At 40.1% G+C, this 22197-nt stretch overlaps 1 protein-coding gene across 1 annotated transcript; it reads left to right on the top strand.

Moving 5' to 3' along the window:
- NAPEPLD (N-acyl phosphatidylethanolamine phospholipase D) lies at positions 1-21923 on the top strand. The gene is given in 7 exon segments (XM_036400655.2): positions 1-40; positions 43-138; positions 141-399; positions 11961-12273; positions 17953-18599; positions 19490-19604; positions 20828-21923. Coding segments are annotated over 7 exon segments (1599 nt in total). The 3' UTR covers positions 20957-21923.
- The last annotated feature ends 274 nt before the right edge of the window (positions 21924-22197 follow it).

Below are 22197 nucleotides of genomic sequence, written 5' to 3'. Positions count from 1 at the left end.
ATGGCTCCGGGACTCCCCCTGTCCCTCAGACGCGGCCCCCCGCCGCCATCTTGCTAACGGCGCCGCTCCGCTGTGCGGGGCCGGGCTGCAGGGTGCCCTCTGCCCGCCACGGTGCGAGGCCGGGCTGTGGGGTGCCCTCTGCCGCCACGGTGAGGGGCCAGGCGTCGCGGAGCCCCGGCTCGCCATGGCGGGGCGCCGGGCGCTGTGGAGCTACTCCGTGCAGCTCGTGGCGCTGCCCTCAGCGGCGGGCTGGTCAGGTGGAACGCCGCAGCCGTTCAACAGCTCCTACCGGAGACCTACGGAGCGGCCGCCGTGGAAGGGGTGGAGCGGCACCATGGAGGAGGAGGAGAAGGAGGAGAAGGGGGACGAGACTCTTCAGGGGCGGCAGCAGCAGCCTAGGTGAGCGGCGCTCCAGCGGCAGCAGCGCTCTGGGGCCGGGGGTCTCTGCCCCCGCGCCTTCCTCTGAGCAGCGGGGAACCGGACCGAGCCGAGCGGCGGCTCCCGCCCCGTGCCCGTCCGGAGGGCAGGCGCTGCCCGGGCTGCCGCCGTCAGAGCCCGGCTGGCGGCCGGAGGAGCGGAGCACCTGCTCCGAGCGCGGCAGCGGGGCTCTCCAGACACACACACGGTGCCGAGGCCCCGCCGGTGAGTGTGGGGGGACCGGGCTGAGCCGCTGTGGGAGCGGTGGGAGCGGGGTAGAGCGGGCGCGGGCACCCGCTCGGAAAAGTTCGCGGGTGGGCGGGCGAGGTGCGTGGGGCCGGCGAGCCCGGCTCCCGGCCGGGGAGAGAGGCACAGCCCGGCTGCCCACGGAGCCCGGCGTGTGGGGCCGGGGAGAGCGGCACAGCCCGGCTGCCCACGGAACTCGGCGTGTGGGGCCGGGGAGAGCGGCACAGCCCGGCTGCCCACGGAACTCGGCGTGTGGGGCCGGGGAGAGCGGCACAGCCCGGCTGCCCACGGAGCTCGGCGTGTGGGGCCGGGGAGAGCGGCACAGCCCGGCTGCCCACGGAGCTCGGCGTGTGGGGCCGGGGAGAGCGGCACAGCCCGGCTGCCCACGGAGCTCGGCGTGTGCCCCTGCCCCACTCCCTGCCTGCCGCCCCGGCTGGGCACAGACCCTGACGGGCTCCAAAACCGGCTGCGACCGGGGCATCGTTTCGCACTTGCGAAAGAAACCCTGCAAGGATAAGAGTCCTGCTTTCGCTCCCAGCGCAAGGCTTTCGTTTCTGTCAATTGACAGTAAAACATGCTGCAGCAGCGCTGGGAAAGAAACAAGTTATATAATCGCAAAAAAAAAAAAAAAAAAAAAAAAAATCCGCTTCGTAGTGTTGGCGGCTTGGAGAATGTTTTCTTTTGAAGAGGAGGCACGAACAGATGTTTCTGTTCGAATTGCATAGTGCGAAGTGGAGGATATTAAGGAGGTCATTTAATGTAATTAGTGCAGTCAAATAATCTCAATGATCGTCAATTATCTCTAGCTAGCAAGGGTTTGGGGAAAGTGTTAGTTGACTGCATGTAGTAAAATTCATGAACTTGTGCAGAAATGTTTTTTCTGGTGACGATTATGATTTCTTCCATTTGCTAAATGGTGATTATGTAGCAAGTTTTTAGTTTAAAGGCAAGTACTCTTTGTACTTAAGTATTTTTTTCTTTAATTCTCAAACTGCACGGACTAAAGTAGTATCAAAATTAAAGATAATAACAGGAAAACCACTTCCGTTTTCTTGCAAAAAAAACTTTGAAAAGAGTATTTTTTTATTCATAGTAGCAGCTATATCAGTTAAGAAAGTAGGAAGCTTATCTTACTTTGTAGATAACATTTTGAGGAAGACAAGAATATTATTCTTTTTACTTATTAATTCAAGAATTATTGCAACAGTGGCTTTCAAAATACCCCAAACTATCTCAAACTGAAATTCCTATTGTAAAAACAATGGGAATTTTTAGTACCTGGAGGTTGGAAAGCCCTGTTTGATTCAGTTATGGATGATGGAGAGTTGTTTTTGGGAGAGGAGGGAAGTAAGGGATGACAGTGAAACTGTTCAAATATAAATAACAGTAATTCAGCTTCTGCATGGCCTCAAATCAAAAGAGATGTGAAGCCTTTTTAAGAGGAAGTAATCTGCTGTTATAATTTTATTCACTTGCATTATCTAAGCAGATTTGAGGAATAACCAGGAGAAAAATGCTATTTCCTTAGCCTTTATAAGCTCAAGATTGAGCCAAAACTGTTAATTCTTCATTCAGAAATAGCTTTTAAGTTCTTTTCAGCAAAAAGGAAGGCAATTATTTTGTCTGTGATGAGAAAAATAGAAATACTGCCATATTAATTAGTGTCTTCATATGTAACACCTGCAGTGAAATTAGTTTTGCTTTTTGTCACATCTATGAATCCTTTCCTGATCTTCCTTTAATTTTTTTGTCTATTGCTTGAACTCTATAGGTTGCAGTGTGAGCTCCACTTCTAATACATTCAGAGTCAGGACAATGGAAAATCACTTGATTGCCTTGTGCCTGAAGATTCGAGCAAAAAGGATTTTTCTGTAAACTGAATGTTGCACTTAGTTTAAATAGTCTTAGAAAATTTAGCAAAGAAGTAATGTGTTATATACACTTGGCACGTAACATCTTGGTGTTTAGCAGCTGTACAAGGAAGGGATGGTTTGGGTTTGATAGCCTACAACTGTGCCCAAGCAGATAAACCTAGCAAAGCTGCTCAGGGAAGAGAACTGGGCATTGCCAGCTGACACTGTGAAAACACTGCTGCCATCATACCCCTGCTGGGAAAAACAAAGCTTCATAAGATGTGTGAGTGAAAAATTGGGTGTTAAAGAATGTCTGCCAAGGGTTACTTCTTCTGTAAGCCCTGTTAACTGTGGTTGGAGCTGGAAGTCCTACTGCCTGGTGAATAAGGCTTATGATATGACAACAGGTTTTATTGCTTAAAATATTTGGAAATATTTTGTAGGAACCTTTGTAGGAAGGTTTGTAGGTGATATTCAACTGTTTCTCATGAGAATGTGGCAATAGCAAGGTGTTTGTGTGTCTGTTCAGATGTGTTCACATAAAACACTTTGTCTCCTTAAAACACCAGTGTATTTAGGATGGTGCCTTGAAAATTAGTAGATGGCTCAGATGTTTGTGTTGGAAGTATGCCTTGACTCTTTCATGAGTAAAAAAACCCAAACCACACAACTTCTAGTATTAACACTTCTGTTGTTGACTAACAACCAAAGCATTTTGTTTAGAGTAGTGAAGACATTGTAATCTAGAGTTGTGGGGATGGAATCAAAGGCCCTGTATAAACAGGAAAAAAGGCTGTAATGAAAAACATTTATGTATCATAATGTTTCCAGTTTCCTTCAGGATTGATATTTTGCTGTGTCTCTGTACTGTTCCCTGTAATTTCTTCTTAAAATGGATGTGTGTTTCAGTTAAAGAACTATAAGGGTGCTGTACTGGATGTGGTTTCTGGCTTTCTGGTATCAAGTTTGGATGTTCAAAACTTTTGTTATTTGGAAAGGCTGGTGACCTTTTGGCTTAACTTGTTTTAAAGTTGGCCTTTGAACAGGTGCATTGAAGAAAAGCATCTATTTCAATTAAAAAAAATTTCACTTCCTTATCTTACCCGACCTGGAAATTATTTGATTGGATTTCAATAAATTTGAATTGAAATGTTATAAATAGTTCTGTAAAATCCATATATGTATGGGGTGTATGTAAATATATAGAGGGAGAGAAAGAATATTGTTAGGACAAGCAAAAGTTGATTTTATATTGAAAATCAAGAATAGAAAGAATTTAGGGTAGTATTTTCATGTTGCAGAGAAATTACACTGGATCAAATGTACCTGGACCTTTAAACTGAAAAGAGGGAATCAAAATAGACAAGCCTTTAAACATGAATATAAACAAAATTTTATGACTGTCTATTAACTTAAAAATAAAATGGAGCTCTTGGGTGTTGCTGCACTTCCTGGACAACTAAGGTTTTATAGAGTTGTAAAGGATTATTCTTGGTGTGAGTCTAGAGGAAGTTTGCATAGGTGTTTGTTCCTTTCTGGCACGGGGAGACAAGGAAAAAGAAAATTAATAGGCTCAGTAAATGAGGTGGAGATAGCAATTGCACACATAAAAGTTCTGGAGTCGATGGTAAATGAACTTTAGATCCTACTTTGCCATGTGGATCCTTTGCATCAAAGCTTTAACATGATTTCTGTTCATTTTTATGGAAACAGTTCTTACGATGCCTCTCTAACCACATGCTACAAAGGACATCAGTTTTCTCCCACAGCATGTTGAAGTGGAGCCTTAATTTCATTACATGTAATAGCATTTGGGTTTAATCATATCTAATTGACATTAAGATGTTAGATGGAAAACCTTTACCCTTAGGATGGAGTGTGAGCTTGTAATATTTTAAAGCTTTTTTTAGTTAAGAAAAACGTATGCTAACAGCTTCAATGGCATCATAACTTAAAATGCAAACTCCAAGATGTAGAGGCTGTTAACACACAGGAGTGGCTGAAATGTGTTTTTAAATGCTCAACTTCAAAGTTTGACAATCTTTTCTAACAGTAAACCCCATCCTGGCAAGGTGTGCCTCTGTCATTAACTGGAGTCACATCAGTAACCAGCTGAAATTCATGAACTGCTCGTTTGCATAAATAGTTACACCAGTGCAGCTGCTGCCAGAACATTAAAGCTGGCCTCTGGATCCTATAGCTGGCTTGGTACAAGTTTCGTGTTTGCTCTTTTGGAAAAGCTTTTTTGAAATCCTTGGGCCATCCATGGAGATTGTAGCTGCTGTTGGAATCCACGACCTACCTGTACAGCTGTGTGCATGTGCCATCTACTGTTATTTTTCTGTTGGTTTAAAAATTGTCTGCATCTGATTTGTGACCCGGCCATTGTCTTGTGTACCATAACACAGCTGTAATGCACAAACCTTGCTGCTGTGGGTCAGCCTCAGTCCTGCAGAGCAGGTAAGAAATCTTTGATTCTAGCTCTTGTTCTTTCAACATTCTTCCCTATAAATTAACTAGTCTTAGGAAACTAGTTGTTTAGGGAGAGCAAAGGAAAGCAATTTCCTTTCTGGTGTAAGAGCTTTGACTCCAGTTTCCCTTTGGTGACTGCTTCAGCAATAGCACAGAATTACACTGCTCTTGTGCTTAATCATAATGATAGTCTAGGCTGCTCTTTCAGATGTGATGGCCACAAGCCAACTCTTGGGTTCTTTTATTCAAGATTGCAGTAAAAGATGAAGGTAGAGAGGAAAATAATTTATTTTAAAGGCCTATATCACTAAAGAAATGGGCTCTTGGGTCTGTCATCTCTGTTCTACTGCATGTCCCCTGTGGACAGCTACTGTCATATCAGGGATCACAGCCTAAACAGGACATGCATGTAACAAAAATCTTCTCATATTATCTACAGATCATAGACATGTTTGGGGACTACAGAATGCTCCTATTGGACAGGGACAGTCAGCTGGGGCACCTGGAAACAAAGGGAAAATAGCTATGTATTGTCCCAGATCCAGGATCTTTATTCAGTGACACAGTGCCCCAGCTGGTCAGATTTAACCCAGCCTTTAGAAATGATTGGCTCCAGGGACTCCTGATGGGCCTGACTCTAAAGCCTGTTTGCATTTGTAACCAGAGGCATCCAAAGGTGTAGCTGATAGGCATGAATAACTTTCTGTTGGTTTAGTTCCCCTAATGAATACCAGCAAAATAGAGGTGGAATGTGTAGTAATGGGAGTGGGCTGCCTTGTGGGTGGTAGGTAGCTATTGAATGTGCTTGGTTATAATATGAAACATTACTGTCTAAGGAGGTAAATGGAGACTGGCAGCATCATCAGTACTAAGTGCAAATGAAACCTTGGAAGAGAATAGATTGAAAATGAAAGGGTAGGAGGAATTGTTGAACCTAACTTGGTTGTATGTGTAACTGAGCCACACAGTGAATTCTAAATGGAGGGTATTTAATGAATTATTTTTTCTAGGCCAGTGCTGGCATAAGTAGTTTTTGTTTACAACAATATATTCCTGTTCTCACCCTTCCCTGTCCTAACCAGTTTGTTGGTATAAACACTTGCATGGTTGCTCCATGATGCAGGTGAAAATTAAGTGCTTCTCTAGGGATGGTAAGGTAAGAAGTGATGATCAGCTAGATTAGTTTCCTAAACAAGTTTACCATGTGGACAAAAGTATTTGTTTTGGCAAGCCTGGGTGAGTAGTGAGGACAGAAATGGATTGGCTCATGGTAGTAGCTGCTTAAGTAATACAGCTGCTCAAGAATAAGCCTAACAACAGATGACCATGGATAGATGTCTCACCTTTTTTTTATTTATAATCGTATTTTTCTCCATGATGTCTAAATAAAACTTTGCTTTGTTTTACTGTTGATCCTCAAAGCTAGATAAGAATGATAAAGCACTTATTCTCATTCCATGAGGCTGTTTATGGAGAGAGCTATTCCTTTTTCTGTTATCAACTCTTTTATTAATCTTTGAGTAGTACACAAGGACAGTGTAGAATCAGGATACTTAGAGATATGTTGAATGAAAATTTTGCCAACACTTTTTGTTGCTAAGGCTTTTTAATGTGATTCAAATAATAGAAGTATTCACAGATCAGCTAATGCAAGCTTGAGAGATCTTTGTGTGAAATCCTAATAACAGCAGCATCTGGAATAATTGCTGGTGCAACTGTTGTGTAGTGATAAAAAAATAGGTATAGTGAAAGAGAACTTCAAGATGTGTAGCAGTATACAGTTCACAGAAAGCTCAGGTTCTTGTTCTGGTGAGTCTATAATGGTAAGATGGAACAACTTGAAGTACTGCACAATAAAAGTTTAAATGAATTCAGAATTTTCCAGTCTCAAACTGTTCATTAATTAAAGCAGCCAATTTCAGAGCTGAAGGGAAAATAAAAGCAGAGCCAAAACTTAGCTGGCAGTCATTTGATAGTAAAGCTTGTGGGAGCCAATTACTTACATGGTCTCTAGCGTTTGCAAATACCTTTCCTTCTAACTGAAACAATTTTTTTGTTTTATTTCAAGCCAAAATCCTTGGGTTTTTGCAGTCATTAAAAATATGTATAATGAAAGAAAACTTCAGAGTTGTGTAGCTGTATATGGAGAAAGCTCAGAGTCTTGTTTTGGTAAGGCTGCAGTGGTGTGTTTGCTGGGAATTATCTCTCCTAGGTGATCATTAGTGCAGCCTAGTTCTGGATGTAGTTTACACAGAGAGACAGTGTAGTAAACCCCATAGATTTAGGAAAAGCACCATGGAGGATCTGAACAATAGGAATGCTGAGGCAGCCAAGAAGTTCCTGTCTCCATGGACATCCACCCCATAGCCTATCTCTGTTACCCTATAAGGCAATGTCATGTTAACCCCTTACCTTGGTCAAGCCTGGATCCTTTCCAACCCCATAAAAGCAGCATACTGTACCCCATTAGGGGAGAAAGAAGAAGAGCAGAGACCCTTCACGGACCTCCCCCAATAAAGCCATCTCCGTGGAACAGCCTGCGCCTTCTCCTTCTCCTCTCTCTCCGTCTGCTGCAGCCTCAAGCCAAGGGCAAACTTACCTAGCAAGCAGAGCTGAAATCCTGAGAGCTTGCAATCCCTATAGAGCTGAGAATCACTGAGCTTGCTGCAGGTTTGACCCGCGGCGTTGGCGTGAGCGAGCTGGCTTCAGGCACCCGGTCCCGCTCGGGGACTGAGCTCCTGAGCCCTAGTGCTCTGCCTTAGGGTAAGGCCGATCGGAGGCTTTAGGAAGACAGTGATTAAAAATGAACCAAACCCTTTACTTCAAAAAAGCAGAGAAAGTCAAGGTATTTGGGAGGCTATGGCATGTTACCAGGCAATTGTGAAATTTTGGGGAAGTTGTTGTGTTCTGGTAAACCATAGCCTCGTAGTAATTCTTAAACTGTCAGGCCTGTGGATTTGTTACATAAGGATCACGTTTCTGTGTAGCAAAGAAGGGTAAGTCTGTTTTGCCTGACTCGATGCTTTGTAGCATGTTGTGCATGGCTCTGTGATTAGTAGGGGAACTACATCCATTGCATTTATGGAGCAGCAGATTTTAGCAGAGACTGGGTGTAAAAGGTGAAGACAAGAGATTTTATGGCTACGTTCACATAATTTGTTTAGAAATCCATTTCAAAAGAAAAATTATAATGGCAGAGTGCTTCTTGTAATGTTGTTGTATCCTTTTGCAAACCTTATTTTGAAACAGAGCATTAAAATGTTTAGCTAAATTTTTGTTATTTTCCTAAATAAACACAAGGCTCACAGCCAAAATATTTGTATCCAAGTCTTCAGTTATATAAGCAATGCTAAAATAAACCGTTTACCCAAAACCTGTTGTCCTAAGGGCCATATCCTGTTGTAAGCCAGTTTAGTGGGATGTCAGACATGGATCCTCCATGCCATGTCTTGCCAGATCTACAACTTTGCTCTTCCTTTGTGGGTTACGAGGGATGCCTTAGTATTTGATGCTGGAAAACCTGATCTGTGAGCTCAGCATTTTGATTCATGTTAAACTTTGTCTTATTCATCAGCCTGATCTGTGTTCTTTCCCTCTGTGTAGAACACCTTCTGGCCTTGTGGATTTGGATGACTAATGGTCTTCTTTAGGAGTTTGTATGTTCTTGGTTCATTTCCTCTTCTGAATTCAGTTGAAAGAGCAAAGCACCTCTGAGGACAGAGAGAGGGAGTGGTTGTGTCTCTCCTGAGCCCCTCTTACAAATAGTGTCAGTGCACTTGCCCTCTGTTGTGGTAAGTTGCCTCATCCTGAAGGATGGCTTCCATTTGCCAGGAAGGCTGTTTAATGGTTTTAAGTGGAATAGTAGTTTTTCTTTATGTTTAAAAGTATAAAAAGATTTTGTGTAGAACTTTACATAACAATAAGCATTCACCAGGGATGTGATCCCTTCCCTCTGTCCCTCCTAAGTGAACAGAGCTCTGTATCTCTATAGCTCATAATTTTTGCTGCCATTAAAGTAGTTTTTCAAGTGCCAAACTATTATTTTTGGGTAGGAAGAATTTAGAAAAGCTGGCAGAAAAACCAACTGATTTCTGATTGCATATTTTCTAGTATTTAAAGTATACCTGCTAAATTTCCTTATCTGTAGAGGCTTTCTTTTGCAAAAGCATAAGAATCTCCTTGGGCTTATAATTGGTTGGGGTTTATTTTAAGCTAATGATTGCTGGCTTTCAAGAAATTATCATCTTGCTCTTCTATATAAGAAAATTATGTCATGAATATTGTAGGATATATTTAATAAATTTAAGTGGAACAGAAACTATCTGGCAAGACTGATACTTCAAAGGAACCTACAGTTCATCAAGAATACTTTAACTGATTGTAAATCTGTCCCCTTCTTATGCATGTAAAAGGTTTAAAGTATTCTGTGAGCACTGAGGTCTTTTATCCCTTCAGTTGCTTATGGAATACTAATGAAAGTAATGTATGTGCATCATGTGGAAAATATGTTGGCAGACAGATAGATACCTGCAGTGCCTTAAATGCTTTGGCATTGTCTCTGTTTAATCAGCGGAGTCGATCCCTGCGTCCCTTAGGGGTTTATGCTTTCAGAAAAAGATCAAAGGTTTATATGAAGGTTTAAGCAAAAGTAAAATTCACCTATTTTAGAGATGAATAGATAAAGAGAAGCTTAAAAATAAAACTTTAGGCACCCTAGTCTCTAATATAAAATGTCTTGTAGGAGCAATAATTATGGTAGTCATATACATTTTAAAAATCAGATGTCTGAGATGTTAAGAGAATAATTTCCTGGAATTAAGTACCTATCTGATTGAACTTTTGTGATCTGTTTTCGTGATGCTTTCTAAAAGAGTAGCTGTTTTATGTTGTGTCTGTGTGCTTTGCTAAATTAATAAACTGAGTTGGCATCGAAAATGCTCTTTGAGGAATGTAAAAGACAACCCAAACCCAATTCTTAAGTTAAAGTAACAGTTAAAATATTCAGTGCCATTTTTTGGGTATTCTCTCTGCCTTTTTGTGGCACTGATTCCTTGTGTTACCATTTACATCTGCTTAAAATGCTATAGAGCAAGTTGAGTGTTTCATTGAAGGCTGATTCCGGGAAATGTTTAGTGGAATAGAGGAAAAAAGCCTAGAAATAGCAACAGCTAAATTTAAATTATGATTCAGGTATGGTATCCTAATGCTAAACAGGAAATATGTTAGTGGAGTGGTTTCAGTAAAACTGCAGGGAAACAGGAGTAAAAAGCAATTACATAAAATAAGATTGTAACCAGGGTAAAAAAAATTATATCAGCTGTGTTTTCTGAATGCTGTTCATGCTTTATTTATTAGAAATGAATTTTGATGTGTTAGCTACTGTATAGCACAATAATGGTTATTTTGTTAAGAAAATTTCACAATATTTATCAATTGTCATATTATTTGCAGCTGATACCATACTTAGTGTTTGGTTGTCAGCTGCTGCTGAAATAGCAGAAATGGACTCTGCATTTGAAGTTGGAGCATCATCAGCAGATGCATTTGGGTTCAGTTTGCTGACACGTGTGTAATATCTTAGCTGAAATGTTGCAGTGAACAATGTATTTAATTTTCCCTGTAACTGAGCTTATGGGGCCAGAATGAGTTATGCAATTTCTAAGAAAACTGAGCTTCAATTCTGTTCTCTGACAATGTTGTTTGCATGGACTGCCTTGCCTACATCTGCCCAGTGCTCCTGAGTGTACAGCTGGAGTCTGAGTATTTGAATTACTGAAACAGTGGATAGGACAAAACTGTCCATCTACAAGATGTGGTGGATTTTCCACAGGATGAACTTCACAATTTGTTATTAAAAACTATTCCAGCAGCTAAGCTGTAAATAGTGTTGTCTGTTCATTACTAGTTGTCTTCCAGTTTTAATTAGGTAGAATTTGTAAATGCCAGAAAGTTGTGCACTCATTAAAACAGTAACCATTTTTTTTTAAGCTAACAGAACAGTGTATTTACTTTCAACCTTTCAGCTGAAAGTAAACATAGAAATTGAAGCATTTAGAATAAATTGAATTGCGTTGGCAACTTCTAAAATAAAATAGGGCTATTTGGTTTTTCTACCTTGGGTATAATTCAATTATATTTGTAAAGTCTGCAACACCAAAGTGCAGTTTGGAATAAGAGAGTCTGACTACTGAGTTGGTGGTTTTCTAAGAAATGTACCAGAATTGTGACTTCATAGAAATGAGTTTTTCTCAGTTATTTTCTCACTTTTCTATATTTCACAATGGAATTAAGAGTGAATGTTGCAGCTGTAATTTAAAATATTTCAATTTCCTGTGGCCTTTCACCAGTCAGTTCAATGTGTATCAAAATTGTATTTGAAACAGTTATTTACCTTTATAATAATAAACTTCTTGTTTGTTTTAGACAAAATACTAAACAGTGCCAAATATCTTTTGTGTTCTGAGTTTCCTGCATGTGTGTTGGTATAAGTGTTAGTAATGCTGCACAAGACTGCAGTTTTTACTACAAAACCAAGGCACTATATAGGCAAATCCTAAGGTAAGGTACAGTTCCAGTGTCTCTTGCACAGACTTGCAGGATTGTGTTACATCAGGCACCAAATGTCATAAGTTTCAGGAGGAATGACTATTCTTCCAAAATGTAAATTAAGGAACCCTTCCCCCTCATTTTTGCAGTTGGTAGATAATAGTGTTAGTATCTGAAGCTGTGCATTCCAGGGAGTAAAATTCAGCCTGAACTACAAAGAGCCCTCATGACTGCTTGTCACAGCATGTTTTGGAAGTCTTTTGTGTAACAGCGACTGTTTTAAAAGCATATTTTGTTGATTAAAAAAATACAGTAGATCATAAAACAGGAAAGGCAGGCTTGTTCCTAATGTGTGTGAGAACATTCAGTCTTATGAGTGTTGATGCTAGACCAAGAAAATACTGATTAATATAAAATTTGATTTAGCTCTCCTGAAAAAGGTATGGATAAGAACACAGATGAAGAGCAGCCTTCAACTGCCTGTAACCAGTACCCTAAGGAAGCAGTGAAGAAACGTCAGAATTTGGGTCGAGGTTCCGGGAGCAATGATTCTTCCAGGACCTTCAGAAAAAGCTTCAGGCTGGACTACAGATTAGAAGAGGATGTAACTAAATCAAAGAGGGGCAAAGATGGGAGATTTGTCAACCCGTGGCCAACATGGAAATCACCAACCTTGCCCAACGTTTTGAAATGGTCCTTCATGGAAAAAAATAACAGCAATGTGCCACGCTCAAAGCAGGTGAATACTTCCATGTTTTACTTTTGTGAATAAGACTGCTTTTACCTCTGCTCTAATCAATAAAATAGGACAGTTTCTAACTAATACTCATTAGGCATCTTCTGGAGACTTTTCTAAGTCTTACTTTTCTGATTTTATTGACATTTTATTCTTTTCAAAAGGTAGGTTAATACTTTCTACCTCTTTAATTTTTATCTCCTTGTTAGTTCCACATGCTTTAATTTATACAGCTCAGTTTATATTTATAAAAACAAAAAAAATTGGCCCCCTCAGTCATAAACTAGTTACAGCCATTCCTTTTTAATAGGTGTTGCCTTATGAAGCATACTATTAACTTAATTTGTGTTGCATGAAATAGCTTATTTCATGACATATCCAATTTTTAAAATTTTGCCTTTTTTCTAGATGGCAATTTAATACATATGTTGCATCTCTTGAATGAAAATGTAATAGTTTCTGTCACCTACTTATGAAAATACTTACAAATTTGGTTTTTTATGTTTCAGTACACCAGGAGAAAAAATTGCATGTGTTAAAACTAATCTGAGCAAGTATTTGTACTGAAACACTTAAAGTACAGTGCCAGTTCACTGGGTAACACTGTTATTTGTTGTTGGTGAAATGCTTTTGTCAGGTATTGTATGTAAAGAAGGAGATAGGAGAAGCTTCTTTCCCATGAAGAGTAATGGGTACTGGAAAGCCATGGGTTATTTTTGTGGTCACAGGAGGTATGAAGATGACTAGGTTTTGGCAGAATTACTTCTCAGTGCATTTCTGATGTGTTGACTGTATTTCAGAAAAGCTGTGCTGAAGGGTGCACAACCAAGGACAGTATTTGTTAACAAGCAGGTGTTAATAATGCTTTTAAGCATGCAGGAAGGTATGCACAAGCTATAAATCTAACAGCCAGTATTTAGCAAAGAGCTTTCCATTTTGTCTTACTTGAACTACCTGTGAAGGAAGGAATTCCATCAGTTTTATGGACAGGAAAGCCACGTTAGGCATTAATGCATGATGGTTTGGGGATGTTTAAGGAACAAATAAATTGGCTGTAATATGATAATAAGTAATTTAACTTAAGAGCAAACTTGTGTCAGTCTTGAGATGCTGTCCAGCAAATTTGGTGTCTTCCTTGTAGTGACAATGATTGCATCAGTGTGTACAGCTTTCTAGACAGTGTGCTGCCCACATTTCCATGAAATGCACACCTGTAAGTTTTCAGTTGCCTTTGACTGCTGCCCTCCTTGGCATGTGTAGAACAGGCTTCATGTCTTCCCAGTGCCAGTCAGAAACCTGGGCAGTGACTGAGGTCCCTTGAAGGCAAAGCTGAGGTGCACTGTGGAGTGCAGAGCTGCAGCACTCCCCTTTAATTTACAGTTTGTCCCTACAATAAAGGATGATCACAAAGAAATCTACAAGGCACCAGCTGAAAAGCCAAAAAGCCATCTCTCTGACCCAGCTGGGATTAATCATGGGCTAATTTTATTTTTTGCATAGGAGATCCTTTAATTAGGTGCCTGTAATTATTCACAAGTTTGGTGAAGTAAATTAGAAAGAGAAAAACCTAGATAGGGATCAATGAAATGCACTTCTGGAGTCCTCAGCCATTTTGATGCTAGTTTCAACCAGTTTTCTTCCACCCCTACATCAGCCTGTGAAGTGCATCTGAGCTTGTATAAAATTCAAACGAAGGGCTCCATACTTTATTTATCACTGCTAGATGTCACATCCTCTGAGCCAGATTCCTGCTTCAGTTTCCACACTGAGTGAGCCTAGTGATGCCCTGCTCTGCTGGGCAGGTTCACTTTATCTGTACCAAGTGCTTTGTGTATGTAAAAATAAGCATATTATCCAGGATATGTGCTTGCACTTCACTGTGGAAAAGCTATATGTATTATAATCCTGCCTACACAACGAGCCTCTATCATCATCCAGAATGCATGCACTTCTCGTATTTTCATTACAGACTTTATTATTAACTTTGTTCAGTGCTGTTGGAGGATCTTTCATTATTAGTTGTTGGATCAGCAGTTTAGATTGTTCTCATTTCTGTAAATCCTGTGGTATTCCAGTATGCACTAAGCACCAAAAATCCCAAGCTAATCAGCTAGTCTTACCAAAGCCTGTCATGTGTTTTTTCTTGCTTTGCATTAGGAGGGCAAGAAGAACAGGGAGGGGGAGGGGACACAGCAGGAGGAATTTTTTGTGTTACTTGAGTAATGAAGACAAGACAGTATTAAGCACATTTTACTTCTGTTGGTAGCTGATTTGACATAATTGCTGTATTTCAAAAATCTGTTATAATTCTCCTAGTTTTAATGTTTCTGGTTAGTCTGACAGAACAAAATGTATTATAGCAGGATAAAAGTTCCATAAGATACATATTTCATTCATTATATTGCTTTATCCTGTTGTGTGAGTTTAAAGTATTTCATGTGAAGTATACTGCTAATAGAATTTGTGTTTTAGTTTGAAATCTTACAAGTTGAGTATTTCTTATTGCTTTAAGGGGATTTTACTGTGCTTTTGTAAAATACTAAAAAAAAAAAAAACAAAAACAACTAAACAACCCCAAACACAAATCATATGCACTGAGAAGTAATGTTTTGGTGTGATTTACCATGATAGCTCAACAACATGCCTGGTTTCTGATCTCATCCTCTGAAGAATCATTGCTTGGATCAGAGGCCTGTGTATCACAAACCTGGAGAGCAAAAGCTCTGTACAGGTTATACTGCCTTTGTGCTCTTGGTTTGTCTTGAACTTTTGTTCACAGAATTTCATTTAAATAGGTCAGGACAGCAGTTGTTTGGACTGTGCTCTTCTCTATCAATCTTCCTGTCTGTGTGACTTTTACAAATGCCTTTTATAGTGATTAGTTCTACCTTTAAATCAACTATTCTAAGGACTTGATAGCATCAATCCCACTGACATCCCTGTAAACCTTTATTAATAGTGCAGATGTGTTGTGGCTTTAGGCAGCCAAGTTCCAGTCAGCTGCTTCCTTCCACCCTCCACTGCTTGCACCCCAGTGGATTGAAAGGGGAAAAATCAGGTAACTTGTGGGTTGAGATAAGGACAGTTCAATAGGTAAAGCAAAAACTGCGGGCACAAGCCAACAAAGAAATTTATTCTCTTTGCATGGGCAGGCAGGTGTTCAGCCATCCCCAGGAAAGCTGGGCTGCCTCCCATGAGACAGTTACTTGGGAAGATAAACACCATCCACTCTGAATGTGCCCCACCTCCTCCTCTTACCCCAGATACTACTGCTGGGTGCAGTGTCATATGATATGGGATATCTCTCTGATGGATTGGGGTCAGCTATCCCAACTGTGTCCCTCCCAGCTTCTTGTGTGTCCCAGTCAGCTGGCTGAGGTGCTGTGGAAGCACTGCTCAGCAGTAGCTGAAACATCAATCTGCTGTCAGCACTGGTTGCAGCACAAATCCAAAACACAGCACTGTAGGTGCTGCTGGGAAGAAAATTAACTGTACCCCTGATAAAACTTCATAGAATATGTCTGAGTCCCACTTAAGAACTGGTGATTTTTCACATCCACCAATTGACCAGTTCCTCATCCATTTAATATTGTTTATTAATATTGCATAATGCTAATTTTAAAAACTAATTTGTGCCAAATGTCAGCAAAAATAAGTGAATTAATTTAGTTCTGAGAAAATTCGGAGTCTGACTCTAAAACCAGCTACTTAAAGAGAACATTTTCCATTAAAAATGTACTAATTGACCTAAATTGCATTATGACGATTCATTAAGTTCCATATCTGAGTTTTATTTCTTTGATATAATCTGATTTATTGACTTAACCATATGTAATTTGTTGGTTTGTCCTAATTTCCATTTTGAGTACAATGTTAGTTTTGTGTATATTTTTTTAAAGTTGAAATATCACAGTATAACACTTCTGTGGTTCAGATTTCTGTGGCCAATGTTGTTCCCATGTACTTTGAAATAGAGATAAGAAAAGGATCTCTGCTCTCTTGGTGAAGCAGCCATTTTTCTCAGTCTAAGATTCCTACTTTTCTTGTATGAACTAAGGGGATGAGTTGTACTAACCTTATATTCAGCTTTATAGAAGGCTATCTATTTCTCATTCCTGGAGACAGTAATGAAACTTCTTCAGTAAGCATGTCTTGTCCATTAGCTCTCAGAAAAAGCAATTTCATGAATATTTTATTATTTACAGCAGAATTGCAGGGGGATGGAGATGTGCATGCTTTGTTTTTCCCAACATATGCCTTCTAAATCAATAAAATATTGTGGAGAAAGTAACTTCCCTGAAGCTGTCAGGACTGGTTTAGCAAGGCAACTCCTGGAGTTCTGAACTGTCACAGCATCAGCTGGACTTCTAAAGGAGCACAAGGTCAGCTCTGTATAAACTCACTGATAGTGCTAATCTGTGCTAGGCTGGGAGAATGAGAGCAGCAACCACGGCAGGCAGAACTTGACTTGGAACCAGAAGTGCTGGGACATTTGTGATTATGAGGGAGAGGAATGCCAGGAGTATAGAAGCTGCCCTAGCACATGAAAATTCTTGTAAAGCAAAGTGAGGAGTTCAGACCATGAATGTTTGGGAGGAGAGCCTTAGCCACATTGTGGCTAACCTGGAGATGGTCAGGAATTCTGAGAAGACTCCTTGGTTGTTTGTTTTTTTAATAGGAAAGCTCTTATTTATTATGTATAAAACTTCTGCATTAGCACTTCAACCAAACTGCAGTGAAGACCATAACTGTGGTTCAAAATGAGAGAATGAGTGGTGGTTGTGTAGTGAGTTTCAGTAGGTAATGTACAGCCGTGGCCTCCTTTGTGCCAGGATACACACTGAGTCAAAATGGAGCCAATCAAAATGAGAGCTGTGTATTTTTTACCTCTGGATTAAGTTCAGCCAGATCAGTTTTCTGACCTCTCATAGTCAAATAGGGACTGCAAAACTTGTTAAGCTGGAATAAGAGAGGAGGTGGTGGAACCTTTTCATAACCAAACATGTTATGAACCTTAAGGTTTATCCTAAAAGTTATTTTGTTTTTTATGAATGTTCATTAAATTCTTGGCAGGATGGGAAGGCACAATTGCAATAGCTAACATTAGCCAAGTGAAGTTAACCTTTGTGTGCTACTTCTAGATGTAATGAGGATGGACAGAAAGAGGGCCTGATAAAAATTAGCAGAACTTTTGTGGAGTGTGGCTGGGGAACATGGCATTTTCTTTCATCTGTGACTTACTTGTGCTAGGACTTAAGGGGATGCATTATTGAGTTGCATGAGCTAAAGTTGAGTATTTGTTAAGTAACACTCTGTGTGTGTGTATGTATACATATTCTTTTTCAGGTGGAGGAATCCCTTCCTGGGATGCTGTTAGTGCCTTGCAGTGCTTTCATTGCAATGCCCCCAGACTCTATCAGGTCTCTGGGCCTGAAGAGGTACTCTCTTCTCTTTCTTGACAAAGAAGTGTAAATGTTGCAAAAACCCTAAAATTAAATGAGGAGGAAGTAGCTGGGAAAATGGACTTTAAAAAGGCATCTGGTGTGTGCTGCAGTTCTCTGCATAAAAGCATAAACAAAGTACAAGTCTTGACAGTATAGATTTGTGCCCTGTATGCAGTTTTTGTTCCATGGCCAAGTACATTCTGAAATCTCTCATGCATATTGTGTTCTTTTTTGCCAGGAACTCGACAGAGAACTCCCAGTGTTACAACCTTACTTTGTTCAAACACCAGAAGATGCTGGGAAGACAGGAGCTGGTATGCGAGTCACGTGGCTGGGACACGCCACCGTTATGGTGGAAATGGATGAACTTGTGTTTCTCACTGACCCAATCTTCAGCCAGAGAGCTTCCCCCATTCAGCTCTTGGGTCCCAAGCGCTTCCGAGGGCCGCCGTGCACGGTGGCGCAGCTGCCCAGGATAGACGCGGTGCTGATCAGCCACACCCACTACGATCACCTGGACTACAACAGCGTGGCCAGCCTGAACGAGCGCTTCGGGAGCGAGCTGCGCTGGTTCGTGCCCCTGGGGCTCCTGCCCTGGATGCAGAGGTGTGGCTGCGAGAATGTCATCGAACTGGATTGGTGGGAGGAGAACTGTGTCCCTGGTCACGATGCGGTAACTTTTGTCTTCACCCCTTCCCAGCATTGGTGCAAAAGGACTGTGACAGATGATAACAAGGTTCTCTGGGGCAGCTGGTCTGTCTTGGGACCTTGGAATAGGTTTTTCTTCGCAGGAGATACTGGATATTGTTTTGCTTTTGAACAAATAGGTAAAAGGTTTGGACCTTTTGATCTTGCAGCCATCCCCATTGGAGCTTATGAGCCAAGGTAAGAAAATCAGAGCTTGAGCAATATACGTAAATGAAATGATGCACTGATGACAAAAAATACACCCAGAAGTTAAAACTATAGCTGTACTTTTAATAAAGTTTTTGGAGAGTTTTTTCTTCAGACTTAAACAGCAAAGATGGATCAGCAGTCTTTCTTCCCTTAAAAATGTTGAGTAAAAATCTGGAGTTACTCTGTGCCTATTTTTCTGAAATGGCACCATTTAATCCAGCCTATTCCAGTGTATGTCATTTGCTGCATTTTTCTCTTGCTTCAGTGTTTATGCTGGTTTTGCAACTTATCTGGAGACAAGGATGACTTGCTTATAGAGTATGAAAAATCTGTTTGCTCAGGAGAGATAACTTTTCTCCTTTTGGAGAAAACATTTAGATGATAGTACTCATATGATTCTGGAAGGAAAGAATGTACGGACTGAGAAAAAAAGATGGGAATCTAAATAGCATGGTAAAAAAATCTGTATCTTTCAAGAATTGCCAAGTTCTCTCTTCTGTTCTGCCTGTTCCCGTGGGCTATCTCTGGAGCACACACTTTTTGGTGTGTACTGCTAGCACCAAATTTTTTTAGGGATGGATTTAAAGTTTCAGCCCTAATGCCTCAGGGCACCAGTAGTACGTCCTTAACCTACTGAAAATAGAGCTAAGAAAATATCCTTCAAAAAGAGAGTACAATAAATGAACTGCTGTTTGATGGGTATGTTGGAATATGTTAGTTTCTTGATCTTGAGTGTTCTGTATGTTGTCCAGGTGTACATGCTTATGATTTTTTTGATTAGGTGAGCACATATTTCTTTTTGTACTTTGCAATAGCAGTAAAGGAGAAATCTTGCACTGGATTAGGTGACACAAAAAAGTGCTTCTTTGTTTTGGTAGGTGGTTTATGAAATACCAGCATGTGGATCCTGAAGAAGCAGTAAGAATCCATATTGATGTTCAAGCAAAGAAGTCTGTAGCAATTCATTGGGGGACCTTTGCTTTAGCAAATGAGGTAAATTGCAACACTAAACATGAGTTCAGACTTCCAAGGATTAGACAGTCATTAGTGAAGCTTTGCTTGTGCAGTTTAACCTACATATCTGTAAATGTAAACTTAAAATGTGAACTTTGTATGAGTGAAAATTGTTACTCTATATACTGCTGTTCAAAACAATGCTTAGCTTTTCATAACCCATTACATAAAATATTTCCATGGTTAAGAAAGTACAGTGTTATTGAAGCAAATGTAGAGGATTTCTGATATCCAGATGCTGAGGAGCATAACAGATGAGGACACATGCAGTATTATGCATTATGTTATGCATTAATAAAAACAAACAGAGTGGTGCATCACTTGGAGATAGTAAGAACTGCATGCCAGTAGGTCAAACAGTATTTATTAATTATGTCTGTCTAGTAAATATATAAGCAGTATTTTTAATAGTTGATTCAAAGTTAAAACCAGAAAGGATATGAAAGAAATTCGTTATTCTGAATTTTTGATTTTTAAAAATGTTTTATTCCCCTCTACACCCCCCCAAGTCCACAGATCTACTACGAAGCTTACCCAGATACTTTGACAGCAACTGAAAGTGCAGTGAATAGAAAGTATCTACATTTGTTTTGATATTGTTTGGTCTTTCAACTTTGTTTTTGCATCAGTTGTACCACTTTATCTCCTAATTCATTCCTGATAGTGTGATCACTTGATCTGTCAATTGTTCTGTCCCTCCTATGCTCCGTCCCAGCTGCTCGTGCACCTCCGTGCCACAGCATGGAAGGAACACAGGATAGAACGTTTCCTGTCCGCAGCGTTTCCAATAAATTGTGTTGCCTAGTGCCCGCGGTACAAAAGTTACTGTGCATTTAGGAGCACAAAAATGGATGATTACTCCTTTCGGCGATGTAACAAATGCACCGCGGTAACTTGGGGGGGGATCGCTGCCAGCGCGGGCTGCAGAGCGGGGAAAGCGCCGGCTGCTGGCGGGCAGCGCTTCCCACGGACGCATCTATTGCTGCCTTAAGGCACCGAGTCGGGGCTCACAAGCTGAGCCTTGCTAGTTCCTCTGCAGTTGTAAATCAGCGTTCTTATCGTTGAAAAATCTAAAATGAACCCAAACATTTTCATTTGGAAAATATCCTCCTCCTGCCCCCGTTTTTTAGAGATTTTTTTTTTCCCTTCAGAAAATGTTGCCGTGGTATCTTTTCCCTCATATTATTCTCATTTTTTTTCAGTATTACTTGGATCCTCCAGTTAAATTGAATGAAGCTCTTGAAAGATATGGCTTGAAAAAAGATGACTTCTTTATCTTACGCCATGGAGAGTCACGGAATTTGAATACAAATGACCGGTTTGAAAACTGAAACAGTGTCAGTTCCTTGTAAGCCCTGTTTGATCTGAGCTAATGTAACAATACTAACATAATGTACACAATAGATTTTTGAAATTGAATTGGATTTCTAAATGCCAGGTTTGTCAGTTTCAGAACTAAAGCTTGCATACCAATTTCATGACAATTTTACTAGTTATATTGTTTATAAATTTAGAGAGGTGATCTAAAAGTGGTTTATATATTAAGTGTTGTCTGGGAAAACTTGCTCTGATGTACACCACTGATAAAAAAATTATTTTTAAACTCTTCATCTCACCTGCTGCAGCAATAATAACTTCAGCACAGAACATATTCTTAGGATTAATGGCTGACTTGAATTATTCCTTGTTAGACTGTCATCTCCCACTCGTTAGTCTTCAGGTTGTGCCCTGTACCTTGATGTACAAGCTTCATACAGCTTCACTGTATGTTTTGTGGGGTGAAGTCTTCCAATACAGCTGTGTTGTTTAAGCACAAGCATGGTAAAATTATTTCACTCTTCATTTTCATGTATTAATGAACCACAAAAGCTGAATTTTACATCAAAGAAATGTGCCTTTTAAAGAAAGAGATAATTTAATATTGCATCATGGATGTGTAAAACTAACTGCTGGCCAGAATACCTGCACACTTTTATTGTTTTGTCTATGTTTTTATGTTAGGTCTGAATGTGTCATTTGCAGCACATGAAGTGGAAAAACCTCTTAATGTCGCTTGTCCTTGCATTAACTCAGCCTTTTTCTAAGTACCTTTTTTTTTTTCTCCCCAGTAGAAAATCTTAAGCAAGGGCTGTGGTATTTTTTCTAATAGCTTCCCTATAATTTTAAAGTTGAATGAGATTACAGCATTGTTCAGTGTTATAAAACTTGGCCAAATGTGTCTGTATCGAATTGTCTTGCTCATTTTCAGAATTAAAGCCTATTGTTGCCAATAAAAAGGGTTGTTATTCTCCTTCATAATTTCATTGGCAAATCATGTTTTGTGTATGATTTCCTTTGGTCTGTGGGATATGTGGGTTGGTTTGGGTTTGTGGTTTGTTTTTTTGCTATTGCTGTATATTTTATTTTCATATCCCACAAAGATAAATATATATAAAAAGGACATATTATTTAAAGGCATGAACTTATGTCAACTAATTACAACCAGTTAATGATATTTCATGGTAGGAACAACTGAGATAATCTTTTAACTATAGACAGTTATCAAAACTGGTTTAAAACTATCCTGTTATTC

This window comes from Molothrus ater, chromosome 5 (genome assembly GCF_012460135.2).
Source record: "Molothrus ater isolate BHLD 08-10-18 breed brown headed cowbird chromosome 5, BPBGC_Mater_1.1, whole genome shotgun sequence".
NCBI classification, from domain to species: domain Eukaryota; kingdom Metazoa; phylum Chordata; class Aves; order Passeriformes; family Icteridae; genus Molothrus; species Molothrus ater.
This window is presented reverse-complemented; position numbering and strand designations above follow the sequence as displayed.